General features: G+C 34.6%; 1 protein-coding gene across 29 annotated transcripts in view; it reads left to right on the top strand.

Moving 5' to 3' along the window:
- Positions 1 to 14,106, top strand: part of ADGRL2 (adhesion G protein-coupled receptor L2) — a 208,514-nt gene that overhangs the window by 159,611 nt on the left and 34,797 nt on the right. For 18 of the 29 annotated variants that reach the window (XM_081493828.1, XM_081493848.1, XM_081493830.1 and 15 more), the window contains 4 exons: positions 3,921 to 4,214; positions 4,750 to 4,853; positions 5,691 to 5,876; positions 9,585 to 9,768. In XM_081493828.1, coding sequence (XP_081349954.1) covers positions 3,921 to 4,214; positions 4,750 to 4,853; positions 5,691 to 5,876; positions 9,585 to 9,768 — 768 coding nt within the window. Of the gene's footprint in view, positions 1 to 3,920; positions 4,215 to 4,749; positions 4,854 to 5,690; positions 5,877 to 6,704; positions 6,744 to 9,584; positions 9,769 to 14,106 lie in introns of all 29 variants that reach the window. The other 11 variants (XM_081493825.1, XM_081493822.1, XM_081493836.1 and 8 more) reach the window with 2 other exon arrangements.

The raw sequence follows: 14,106 nt of genomic DNA, 5'->3' as shown, positions 1-14,106 counted from the left end.
AAGATGTGTGCTGATATTTAACTGCATGTAAATGGGGCCTTGCAGAGCTATTTTGGCCCATACATGTAGGTCAAACCAATAAGCCACTGCCAGCAAGTCTATGTACTGGCTTTGCTATCATGTATGTAGCCAAGATATATATTGTGTTGTAAAACAGATAATTTTAATTATGGACTGTTTCACACTGTATTAGCTGCAGTATTTTTCCCTGTATAAAAATCCATGCCTTCCATTCCTAACAGCACAAGTATATTATTAGTTTGCCTTCATAATGCTTTCAAATACATCTTCCTTTTTTCTTTAAATTTTTAGCTTTCTGTGTTCTCTACTTAGTTAATTTGCTCCATTATCCTAAACTAGATCTGTTTTTTCTCTTTTGCTTTCTTCTTCTATAATGTTGGCTTAAAAAAAAAAAAAGCCATTTCAGTCATATATTAACTCTTTTCTATGTCTTAATCTGAATTAATTTATACTTAATCTGTTTGCAGATTTGATATCCCAAACATTATTGAAAAATATTGTCTTGAGTTCTGATGGTTTCTGAATATCTGACTTAGAGTAATAATGAGGCATGGCAAACAACATGAGGGAAATTTTTTTAAGAGAGCCAGTTAGATTTATTATTTAAGAAGTGTTTAACATAGAATACTTATTTCTTAAAACATCTTCCCACTGATAATGAATGGTAATTAAAAGATGATTGGTGTTTTTAGATATTGAATAAGGGTAAATTTAATAAATCTGCTGCAGTTTTTGCCTTACTAGACTATATTCTCACTCTAGCTAGTGTTCATTCAGTGAATAATGGATGAATTCGGGGACTCGGAAGAGGTAAATAACCACCCTCTCATTTATCATAAATACATATTATCCTTAAAATGTTTTCACATAGGAAAAAGCTGATAATAATTAGCAAGATCTTAATAAATACTGGCATAGTAAATTGAAGCAGTCTGACTGTGTTTGTTGAGGTTTTCATGGGTACCTACTAATATATATGTCTATTAGCATTAATGTCAGTGTTTCTAGGTCTCTGTACTTAAATGACATATGGTAGGTAGAATACTAAGTCATTTAATCTGTGTGTTGATACGGCACCTGATAACTCTGGGAAGGCTGTGTACAGTAGGGTTTAGATTTACAATATAATTCTATTGTGAGTTGCTATGTTTCCTGTTAACATTTATAGGAAGTTCTTGAGTTTTTAGCCTTTTGCCACAAACATTTCATTGTGAAACTTTTTATTATTACTGTTTTAGTACCTTATATTCCCACATTTTTTCTTCTTTTAGAGATTTACACAGAGCACAGTGTCAGTTTAATGCTCCAAAATAAGGACATATTGCTTGTGGGATGCCATACTTTCTCAGTCTATGAAAATGTTTTGTCTAGAAAAGTAAGATCATAAAATTTAAGAGCATTATGGACAAGTGACCTTGAACAAACTGCTTAACCTCCTCCATGGCTTAGTTTTCTGTTCTGTAAAAGAAAGATTATCATAGTGCCTACTTCATGGGGTTGTGGTAAGGATTAAATAAGATGATCTGATGATCCATGAGTGATGATTAGCATAGCATCTGGTACATAAATGCTGAATAAATGTAAGCTTTTATCATCATGGTGTGCCCTGTTGTGACCTGTCTTCATCTAAGGAAAGAAACATTAATTTTTATAAATACCTCCTCATCTCTAGCTTCAGTATTAGAAAATTGCTTTTCTCCTCATCTCTAGCTTCAGTATTAGAAAATTGCTTTTCTTGAAGTTCTTAAACCTTATCCTTGCACAGTTTTGTAGTTGTCCCCTAAAGGGCTTAATTTTGCCACTTAAAGTTGATGTTCATGTTTATTTTCATGATACCCCAATATCTCATTGATTCACAAGTGAAGAATGTGTTGCTTAAAGAAGTTTAACTTCTTTTAATGAACGAAAGGTAAAAGATATGAAAATGTATCATCAGTGACACATGGAAATGGCTACAGAATATTTCAAGAAGTTTTGTGCGTTTAATAGAGATCATTTTATTGCCTATCTTCACTCATTTATTTAAATCTTTACTGATGCTTAGCCAACAGATCACTAATTGTATATTGTTAATACATATTTCAATCATTAAATATGTACTAATTAGTACAGTGTCAAGGGATACATCAGATGGGGTAGCACTAAACCATTCTGCTCTTCCCTTTTCTCTTTGCTCCGATTTCCCACCCCCTTTAAGATTTGATTCAACAACATTCATTTAACACTTCTTCAAAAGATTGTGATGCTTTTGACAAATGTTAATTGAGAAAGCACTGAAAGCTTGGCTGCATTGTAATCAAAAGAAAATTATGAGGTTTAACAAGATGTCAGGCAAGTGCTTTACAGAAAAAAGATAAACAGGTTTGAATAGGTTTCTGCAACAGCCGGCTAGGCATGATGCTTGACTAATGTACACAGGATTCTCTCATATGGTTAGTAACCAATGCCCTGGAAATAAACCAGTTGGTTAAGAAGTTTCTCTAGTGATAGAATGAGAAAAGACTGTCAAAAGTATATCTTGCACTTATTGGTAACAAGAAGTTTGTCACTACTAAAAAACTAGAAATAGGTGTATACTGCTTTTTCTGATAAACTTAGCATACTCTGTCATAGAGTCAGAATTATGGAAGCTATCTAGGGACCAGAGCTTGAAATACTAATTATGTCAGTGATAATGTGAACTTGTTTTCCAAGAAGTTTTAATGTTCTAGTCTGTTTCTTATGTGTAGCAAAACAATAACATAACTTAATGTTTTATAAGATTATCGTTAAAAATAGTTATTTTTAATTTGCTCTACTTGATTTAAATTTAAAGCCTCAAAATTATAAAGTCTTAAGATTCAGTAATCTAAATGTTGATAAAACTTTAGTGTGATCACCTAATAGATTTTAAATGATGCCATTAAAGATTTACTGACAGAATTTTTTTGTTTTTTAAACTAAGTGGTCATTAATGAAGGAAAACATTAAACCCCATTCTTATTTTAACCTAATGGATTTAACAGTTTAAAAATAATGTTGGAAGTCCAGAATAATCTTAATTATTTTTTCTTTTTAAATTTCCGCTTTTAAGTGAGTTACTATAGGTCCTTTTAAACTCTCTGTTAACATGTAGAGTTGGTTTTGAATTTGGCATAATTTGGTCCAACTTGTTATCTTGATGAGATTACATATAACCTCTGATCAGAACTAGTTTCTTTTCATACCTATGTTTTCAAAAGTAAAGATGTCAAAGCCTCAGATGTTTCCTTACTAAAACAGAACAAGCATGCCAAGCTTATCTTCTGTTTGGATCTAATCAGCCATGTTCAAAAATCTTTCAAGCAAGAATGGCTGCTGGGTGGAAAGATGTCACAGTATTTGTTTCCCTGTAAGATGTAGAGTGGGTGACTTGAAATTTTCTATTGTACTAATTATATGTAATGGTCAGACTTTTGTTGATACTTTGAATTTTATTGTTTCAGAGTATGAATTTATATAAGAAATGGCTTTTTCTAAATTATGTATCTGATATGACATCATATTTGATATGTACATTGAATCTCTCTATTAAACTATCCTTCATTTCCTATTAGATGATATATGTTGAAATGGTACATAAACTGCATTACCAAATATTTCATTGAGAAGTAAGCCTAAAACATAGTCAGAGAGCAAAATCTAGGGTAAAACCCAAACTGCCAGTCGCTTAGCCAACAATATGAATAAGCTGGAATAAATGAAGAGATTCATTCTTCTTCCTAACCTGTGGATATTCTCAGTGATCCCCATTTTGTTGCTTTGGGATGGTTGTGGGTTTTTTGTGTGTACGTGTATCTCTGTGTGTGTGTGCACGTGCAGACATTCACATATGAATGTGATGTGTGTTTGAGATTAACATACTCATCTCTTTTCCATAGTGCCTACCACAGCTGTGACAATAACTTCTTCAGCTGAGATGTTCAAAACCACAGTATCAACCACAAGCACTACTTCACAGAAAGGCCCCATGAGCACAACTGTAGCTGGATCGCAGGAAGGAAGCAAAGGGACAAAAGCACCTCCAGCAGTTTCTACAACCAAAATTCCTCCTGTAACAAATATTTTTCCCCTGCCAGAGAGATTCTGCGAAGCATTAGACGCAAGGGGGATAAGGTGGCCTCAGACACAAAGGGGAATGATGGTTGAACGACCATGTCCCAAGGGAACGAGAGGTATTTCCTGTCAAATATTGATACTACATATACTATTAAAACTTTAAGTAGGTTCTGAATTACACTGAAGTGATTTTATTTGAGGAAAGAGATATTTACAATAGCTAACTTAATTGTTATTTTGTTACTTTGGTAATTTAGCACATGTAGACAACTTAAAGGTTTTGAAACTATAAAAGTCTTTTAAGATCAGGCTTTGAATTCCCGCTCCTTCTTCAAGTCCTAGGTCAAGCCTGAGATTAGGCCCAAGGATTCTCTGGTGAGACTGCCTTACAGCTGTGTTTCTCATTACAAAGTATTACTTTGGATGAGTCCCAAGAAAAAAGGCTTTTTGTTTGTTTGCTGTAAATGTCTGATATTTCTGTGCCGACTTTATATTTACTGTTTATATTCTGCTTTTTGTCAGTTATTTTCAACTACTTCCATTAGCGTTTATTCAAAATTTAACAGGGAGTAGGATCATCATAGTGGATTTCCCGAATGCATGCAGGAAAAATGGTTTCAATTTCACTGTTGTTCTCTGCATCTGTTGTAGGAACTGCCTCGTATCTCTGCGTGCTTTCCACTGGAACATGGAACCCTAAGGGCCCCGATCTTAGCAACTGTACCTCACACTGGGTAAATCAGCTGGCTCAGAAGGTTGGTTAGAACCTTTTAATGTGATACACATTGGTGATTAAGGGCTTTAACTTCTAACATAAATAATTTAGCTTTGTATGTTAAGACCAGCTTCGTTGCTCTTTGTTCAGTATAAAAGTAAAAAATTATGCATAGTTTTGTCTGTAAACTATTTATTCAAAGTTACATATGTTTTAGGGCATGCTGTTTTCTATGTGAAGCTTTTTAATGAATACATACTTGCTTAATTTCATTCATATTTAGTTTGTTCTGTTTCTTTTGATGTTCGTAAGACAAATAGTGCACTGGCCTAATAAATCAAATATCATTAAGTTTGCAACTGAATCCACAGAATGCAAGCAGATGTTCATATCACAGCTGATTATGACAGAATAAGTAAAAATGACTTTAAAGGCATTAGTAACTTTAATACAGTGCAATGTAGTGACATTTTAGTTTTACCACCTACCTTTCTGAAAGGCAAGCAGTAGATAATAACCCTCAGTGTTATACTGATTACATTCTGACTTAAATTTCTGGATCATTGGAATAAATTAATAAGATTTTTAAGCAGCAGTTTAAATGGTTGCAGTGAAATGAGAGAGTTGTTTCAAAAATTTTTTAAAGGACTTTTTTTCTCTTTTGTTTCCTTTAAATGCCTGCCTAAGAATTTCTTTTTGAGGATCTAAGAACCTTTAATCATCTGAAATAAAGAGAAAGTTATTGGTCTCAGTTAGTTTTCAGATTTTGACATATTTGTGAATATTTTTCTCACCACAGCAAAGATCCCTGGGAGAAGAACAAGAAGCCACAAACAACAAGAAATCTTGACTGAAATAATATAAACTCTCATTTCAGATCAGAAGTGGAGAAAATGCTGCTAGCCTTGCCAATGAACTGGCTAAACATACCAAAGGGCCAGTGTTTGCTGGTGACGTGAGTTCTTCAGTGAGATTGATGGAGCAGTTGGTGGACATTCTTGATGCACAGCTGCAGGAACTGAAACCTAGTGAAAAGGATTCAGCTGGACGGAGTTATAACAAGGTAGGTAGAAACTTTCTGTTATTTTCAATTAGATGTTTTGTATGTCTGCTCTGGATTCTTCCAGCAGTTGACTGCCTAACTTTTGGTCCCCATGACATATGAATAGAAACAAAACTTCTAATTTGGTTCATATTTCAAGAAAGAATTGTAGTTGTGAAAGGAGCAACGTGCACTCCTCTCGCTGCCCCCCAGATGATGCTAATTACCTGAGGGAAATTTAGTAGGTGGTAAACTTCATCTACCTGGTTGTCGTCAGTACTCTCACTTTGGAAGGCATTATCTGCAATTGGAGAGATTGTGTTAAACAACTCATATACTAATACAGGCAACTCTTGTGACTATAACAAAATTGTGATGCGTATAGGAGTGTTAGATACTAAAAAATTGTTTTCAATATTAGGTTTGGGGAGAAGGACAAGTTTTTTTTGGTAGAAGTATAGTGTGTTAGTGCTACTAAGTTTTCTTACCTTGACAAAAATTTGATAGCTTTTTTAACCATACTATAAAGTGTTTATATGAAATTCATATGAATCTGAAATCTGTGGCTAAAATGGCTTTATAGGTTTTTTTTCTTGCTTTTTTATCACATATTTTGTCTCTAGTTTTATCAATATACTTTGCATTATTATATTTAGTAAAATAAAGCTAAAAGCTGTGAATACACAGTGTTGGCAGTCAGTATAGACTCACAGAAATCCAGAGGACTACAGTACATAATAAACGCTGAGCTCAGGACCACCAATTTAATTTTTGTAGGATTTCTTCTTCTTTCCCCATATGCAACAGATAAAAATCTAACTTCTGATTTTCTTTTCTTTTACTAAAAAGCTCCAAAAACGAGAGAAGACATGCAGGGCTTACCTTAAGGTATCTCTCCTGTGCTGTCACCCTGCTTTCTCCCTTCTTCAGCTTCCTGCTACGCTTTATCATCTTGCTGCATGAACCAATGTATTTCAGTCTTTGATAATTATATAATGTGCCCCATATCAGCTGTACAAATGTTTCTTTTCCCAGCTATATTACTCTCAGAATAAGCAAATAGCTTATTTTTATATTTTTTGCTGTTTTTGCATTCATCCAAACATACGGGAATTTAAATGAAATATCCTCTGAATTGGAAAGTAATCATAAAGTCTTGTTATCCCCTGTTGTCATCTCTGTAGATTAAAAACAACTTCAGTAAAACAGCTATGATATATTCTTGGCAGTTTATCATATCAAAGACTGTATAGTCATAATGTATGTGCATGAAAAAGTCACTGCTTTTCTTATCTCTGTGGTGTACTCTTAAATAAAATAGGCTTTGTTTTGAAAATTTTAGGAGTCATTACTAGAATCAGGTTGATATTGGGAGGCGTTACTAGGAATGAAATATAAGTAATGTGACCATGCTGTAGATATATATGTTTTTGTGAAGGATAATAGGAACAGAAAGCCACTGTTTGCCTCAGAATCTTTTTCTACTGAAGCCAATTTTCCTCGCTGGTATATGCAAGTAAAATAGGAAACGTGGTGAGGCTAACCACAGAATTATGCCAAGCTAACTGTATGATAGATCAAAATAATAATACTATATTACATTTTGTTTTATTCTGTGAAGTTTAGAAGTTCCTTTTGCTGGGTATAGTTACTTTCTAACTTTACTCATCTGGGGACCATATTCCTAGTCAATCAAACTTTGAAGAACTAGTTTATATGTGTATGAAAACAAAACAAAAGAACTTTGTAAATTTTGTAGAATAGAGATTAGTCAGAAGCTATGACTTCACCAATTTTGGTTGGCAAGATCTGGAGAAATAATAGCATTTCACTAGCTAGTAATAGACATTGCTGGATCTGAGAACTTTAAAAGAAAAAGCAGTAGTAATATTTTGAAAGTCCCTTATTAGCCTATTTAATGGGGTCAAAGAAATACATGCTGAAATTTATAGAATTTGTCATAGTGAAATTTTCAGCTCACCTTTAAGGTATTAGTTAATGTGTGAAATGTAATAATTGGTATGTTGCCCAGGATGTATATCTCAGTGGGAGTAGAACAGCTTTTTTTCTTTGTCAGGGAGACTACTTCAGGAATATGATTAGCGTAATGATCATTTTGATTCCACTAGAAAAATGCAAATGATAATAAATAAGGAGCAACTCAAATTAATGAAAGCATGCCATCAGCGAGTTATGTGTATAGGTAGTAAATTTCAGCATGACCTTAATTTCTGACCAGTGTTGTTTTCAGTATGTCTCAAATGAGCTTCTCTGTTCAGATAAGACTAATAAAACACCTTAAATTACAAATTAGAAGCTGACTTACACTATGCAAATGAAACAAATTCCTGCTTTGTGACAAAGGATTCATTTGTAGCTTAGATTAGAGGCTCACATCTGTATTTCTTGGTAACTAATGAATCTGGCCTCAGCAGACCACTTTCTGTTCCACTCCAGTTAATGGATGCAGCAGTATCAATGTGAGCATTTTGACTATTCTGTCTCCCAGTAGAGAGAGAGAAAAACCTTTAACTCCACTTGCAAGTATCTTCTACCTGCCAGGAAGGTCTTGGTGACTCACATGGCAGACAAAACAAGGATATTAAGATGGATTAAGCTAATTAATCTCACTCTTGACAGTAGCCTCAAACAACTTTTCCACCTGCTCATTTCAATACAATACCTCAAACGGGCCATTTTTGTTGGGTTTGTACAATGTATGTTCTTTTTTCTCAATGATTGCCAGTAGATCAGAGCAATCTATATTTGGGCTTAATGATGCACTATGACTAGGTACATGGGAGAAAGAATAAATAAACTTAGTGATTTCAGCTATTAAGCCATAGTCAGTGTACAGCTACAGTAAGTATCAGTGCAAAAGCCAACTTTCAATTGCTTAACTGACTGGATTACATTTTTATTTAATGTTGTTTTGCATGGTAATACACTAAACCTATATATATGAGTATTTATGACATGTATATTTATAAAGACTTTATTTTGCCTTTCTGTTTTTATTGAATTATTAGTCAGGCTTTAAATATTTTGACTGTTTTCCTGATCCCCTTTAAAACAGATCATTGTTTACACATGATGGTGTACTCTCTAGTGTTTTTAGCTAGCCAGGGAGTTGGAAGAGTGGAAATGTTCACAAATAATTTATAAACTGTGAAGTCATCTTGGTTTTTCCCAATGATAATAGTAGACAATGTTACAAGGCACAATTTTGGATACTATTTTAGTTCGGGTTCCCAAAACCAACATGATTTAATTTTCAAGCAAATATATTAGGCTACTCTAGAGATACCAATGTTTTCTATTTAGAACATTTAAGTCTTGAGATTATATGTAGGAGTGACCATGCATGTATATGTAATACCTCAGATTAAGAGCTGACACTGGTTTTCTTTCTTTTCAATGACTGAGAGATGATTAGATAAGCAGCAACGAGCTGTCTCTTTATACTTAGTCTTTATAATTAAATAGTAGTCGACTAATCTTCAGTTCTATTTTGAAAGGGTCAGACATCAAGTTGACCAGATAATGTGTTGTCCAGGTATTTCTTCCATAAGAGTAAATCATCATATTTTTATCTTGATGTAATAAAGTAAATGTAATATGATAAATATTACAAGATAGATAAATATTACAATTTCACTAGTCAGTGATTGAAAATCACCTTGGTACTAGAAGCAGTCAATACTAATGATGGTCTTCTAATGGATGCAGGCAATTGTTGATACAGTGGACAATCTTCTGAGACCTGAAGCTTTGGAATCATGGAAACACATGAATTCTTCTGAGCAAGCGCATACTGCAACGATGTTGCTGGATACATTGGAAGAAGGAGCGTTTGTCTTGGCTGACAATCTCGTAGAACCAACCAGGGTGTCAATGCCCACAGAAAATATCGGTGAGTGAATCCATTGTCAAGTTTAATTTTTATTTACAAGATAGATGTTTAAGAGAATTATGATTCCATTGCGAATCTTTTGAGTTATTTCCAAGTGCTAAGCTTTTCTTTTGTCAAATTATTGTTGTCCCTTAATAAGAAATATAACTGATCACATTCATAAAATTAATGTAAAAGCCAAAATCTATTCTATGTCTTATGAAAGTTGGTTTGATGTAGTTTTTTCCAACTAAAAAATCATTAAAGAAAAGAAGTGTTTAGAGTACTCAAATGCCAGAATATGGATTTGCTTAAGTAGTGAAAATGCTTGCTATGAAACTAGGGCACATGCTTTTCCATTTATATGATATGTTCCTAATGAATTTAAATTACTTTCTGGAATGTATTCTCCCAGTCAAATATTTTAGGCACAGAGATATGTGAGCCAAATGTTTATATTAAACACAACTGCTTTCAGGTGAAAATGTGGTCAGTGATGTACATCCCCCATAGAGCAGAATATTCATGCTTTATAGATTGCAAAATAGCTGCAGATAGTTTTGGAGCATCATTTAGAATTTAAATGCTGGCAGTGAGAGGCAAGAATTCGTTTTTGATGATATTTGAATGAAGTATCATAAGTTCAGTGAAATTATACTAATGAATTAGTATAATTCTATACTGATTATACTGTAATCAGTATAGAATTGACTTGTCAACTCTATATTGACTTGTCAGTCAGTGTAGACTTGACTGATTAGAATTGTTATTCAGTGGGGTTGAGCTCAGATGAAGTTTATAGTATCCCTTAGTAAAGTAAAGAAATTTCCAAAGCATAAATGTGAAAAAAACCAAAAGGGAACACAGACTACTCTGTCATTGAAAGAATGTATTGGTGCAGCAGATATTGAATGAAGTTCTGCTATCTAGGATGCCATAAATCGTATTACCTTATTGTACCTACTGAAACATGGGACTTTATATTTAAAAATGCAGAAAAGCAAGTTGTATGAGAGAAATAGACATAAATCTAATTGTGATACCTGGATTTAGATACAAAATTTTAAATAACTGAGTTTTTAGAAAGAGGGTATTATTAAAATCATGTTTTTATTTACTTTATGAGGTTTTGAATTGATAAATAACTTCATTTTAAGTCAAAATAATTTGGCTTGCTTTGGGAGAGCAGTCATAAGGAAATGATAGTCTACCACTGCGTAGTAGAAATAGAAAATAAAGGCTATCTTTCTGTCTAAAGCTGTCGTTATTTCTCAGTTTAATTTATTTAGTAGTCTCATGAATTTCCTAAGATATACATTAAACAATTCTTCTCAGATGTTTTCAGGGATGTGCCTATAAGGTAAAGGAGTGTAGACATGATCATCTCAGAAGATAAATCATAAAAAGTATTTGAAGTGTCGTGTTGTGACCTCCATTTGTTTTTTAAATCTTTTGAAGACTATTTCAAAAGCAATGCCCACCCCCCCAAAAAAAACCCCTAAAATTTCGCTCCTTCAAAGAGTGTAAGAAATTTTGATAGGCCAGGTTGATATTGTCTGCTCCCGTCAGCTTCACATATGTAGAACACACATATTGTTATATGTCTGAGACATTTTTATCTAGTTTGAGAACGGTCAGGAATATTTTTTTTCCTAATAGTTGTGTTCTTTGGAGTTCTCCATGATTATACTTTACACTAGTTTGTAATTGTTTTTTAGTTAAAGAAAGAACATATGCTTAGAGATTCTCATAGTGTATATAGTATATATTTTACTGACTTCTGAAAAATAATGCCCTGAGAGGGAATTTTGAGGGAAAATCAGTTCAGTTCAGTCATGCAGTCGTGTCCGACTCTTTGCTACCCCATGAACTGCAGCATGCCAGGCCTCCCTGTCCATCACCAACTCCTGCAGTCTACCCAGACCCGTCTCCATTGAGTCGGCGATGCCATCCAAACATCTCATCCTGTCGTCCCCTTCTCCTCCTGCCCTCAATCTTTCCCAGCATCAGGGTCTTTTCAAATGAGTCAACTCTTCACATCAGGTGCCCAAAGGATTGGAGGAGTTTCAGCTTCAACATCAGTCCTTCCAATGAACACCCAGGACTGATCTCCCTTAGTATGGACTGGTTGGATCTCCTTGCAGTCCAAGGGACTCTCAAGAGTCTTCTCCAACACCACAGTTCAAAAGCATCAATTCTTTGGTGCTCAGCTTTCTTTATAGTCCAACTCTCATATCCATACATGACCACTGGAAAAACCATAGCCTTGACTAGATGGACCTTTGTTGGCAAAGTAACGTCTCTGCTTTTTAATATGTTGTCTAGGTTGGTCATAACTTTCCTTCCAAGGAGTAAGCCTCTTTTAATTTCATGGCTGCAATCACCATCTGCAGTGATTTTGGAGCCCAGAAAAATAAAGCCAGCCACTGTTGCCACTGTTTCCCCATCTATTTCCCATGAAGTGATGGGACCAGATGCCATGATCTTAGTTTTCTGAATGTTGAGCTTTAAGCCAACTTTTTCACTCTCTTCTTTCACTTTCATCAAGAGGCTTTTTAGTTCTTCTTCACTTTCTGCTATTAGGGTGGTGTCATCCTCATATCTGAGGTTATTGATATTTCTCCCAGCAATCTTGATTCCAGCTTGTGCTTCCTCCAGCCCAGCATTTCTCATGATGTACTCTGCATATAAGTTAAATAAGCAGGGTGACAATATACAGCCTTGACGTACTCCTTCCTAGATTTGGAACCAATCTATAGTTCCATGTTGCTTCCTAACCTGCATACAGGTTTCTCAAGAGGCAGGTCAGGTAGTCTGGAATTCCCATCTCTTTCAGAATTTTCCACAGTTTATAATGATCCACATAGTCAAGGCTTTGGCATAGTCTATGAAGCAGAAATAGATGATTTTCTGGAACTCTTGCTTTTTTGATGATCCAGCGGATGTTGGCAATTTGATCTCTGGTGCCTTTGCCTTTTCTAAAGCCAGCTTGAACGTCTGGAAGTTCACGGTTCAGATACTGTTGAAGCCTGGCTTGGAGCATTACTTTACTAGTGTGTAAGATGAGTGCAATTGTGCAGTAGTTTGAGCACCCTTTGGTATTGCCTTTCTTTGGGATTGGAATGAAAACTGACCTTTTCCAGTCCTGTGGCCACTGCTGAGTTTTCCATATTTGGTAACATATCGAGTGCAGCACTTTCACAGCATCATCTTGTAGGATTTGAAATAGCTCAACTGGAATTCCATCACTTCCACTAGCTTTGTTCGTAGTGATGCTTTCTAAGGCCCACTTGACTTCACATTCCAGGATGTCTGGCTTTAGGTGAGTGTGAGTGATCACACCATGGTGATTATCTGGGTCGTGAAGATCTTTTTTGTACAGTTCTTCTGTGTATTCTTGCCACCTCTTCTTAATATCTTCTGCTTCTGTTAGGTCCATACCATTTCTGTCCTTTATCGAGCCCATCTTTGCATGAAATGTTCCCTTGGTATCTAATTTTCTTGAAGAGATCTCTAGTCTTTCCCATTCTATTGTTTTCCTCTATTTCCTTGCACTGACCCTGAGGAAGGCTTTCTTATCTCTCCTTGTTATTCTTTGGAACTCTGCTTTCACATGGGTATATCTTTCCTTTTCTCCTTTTCTTTTTGCTTCCTTTCTTTTCACAGGTATTTGTAAGGCCTCCTCAGACAGCCATTTTGCTTTTTTGCATTTCTTTTTCTTGGGGATGGTCTTGATCCCTGTCTCCTGTACAATATCACGAACCTCTGTCCATAGTTCATCAGGCACTCTATCAGATCTAGTCGCTTAAATCTATTTCTCACTTCCAGTGTATAGTCATAAGGGATTTAATTTAGGTGAAATACATGTATGTATGTGTATGGCTGAGTCCCTTCTCTTTTCACCCAAAACGATCACAACATTGTTAATCAGCTATACCTCAATACAAAAAAATAAGGTCCTGATCTTAATGTATTCATGTGTTGATTACCCAAGAATTAACTCTATGAAGATCATTTTACATATTCCAATATTTTCCCATATCTTTTATTTCACAATTTTGTGAAAAATATCATCCATAATTTGATGACATTCAAGATTCAGCTTTTTCCTAGGACTTGTTCTTTTTTAGACATGATGACTAAAGTAGACCATTATCCTTTTATGTCTTCATTCTTTGTTCTTTTCTAAATTTAGACTGTGGCTACAGTATCTTTGTTTATTAAGACAATTTGATTCTCCTCCTTAGTGGTTTCTCCTTGAATCCCTATTTTCACTTGATTATATGATTTACCCTTATACATGACCTCATAAAATGGTAAAATTATATGTTGTAATTATATCTGAGTATAGCTTTTTAA

Source organism: Giraffa tippelskirchi, chromosome 5 (genome assembly GCF_054371585.1).
Source record: "Giraffa tippelskirchi isolate mGirTip1 chromosome 5, T2T-mGirTip1v1.2.pri, whole genome shotgun sequence".
In the NCBI taxonomy this organism is placed as follows: Eukaryota; Metazoa; Chordata; class Mammalia; order Artiodactyla; family Giraffidae; genus Giraffa; species Giraffa tippelskirchi.
This window is presented reverse-complemented; position numbering and strand designations above follow the sequence as displayed.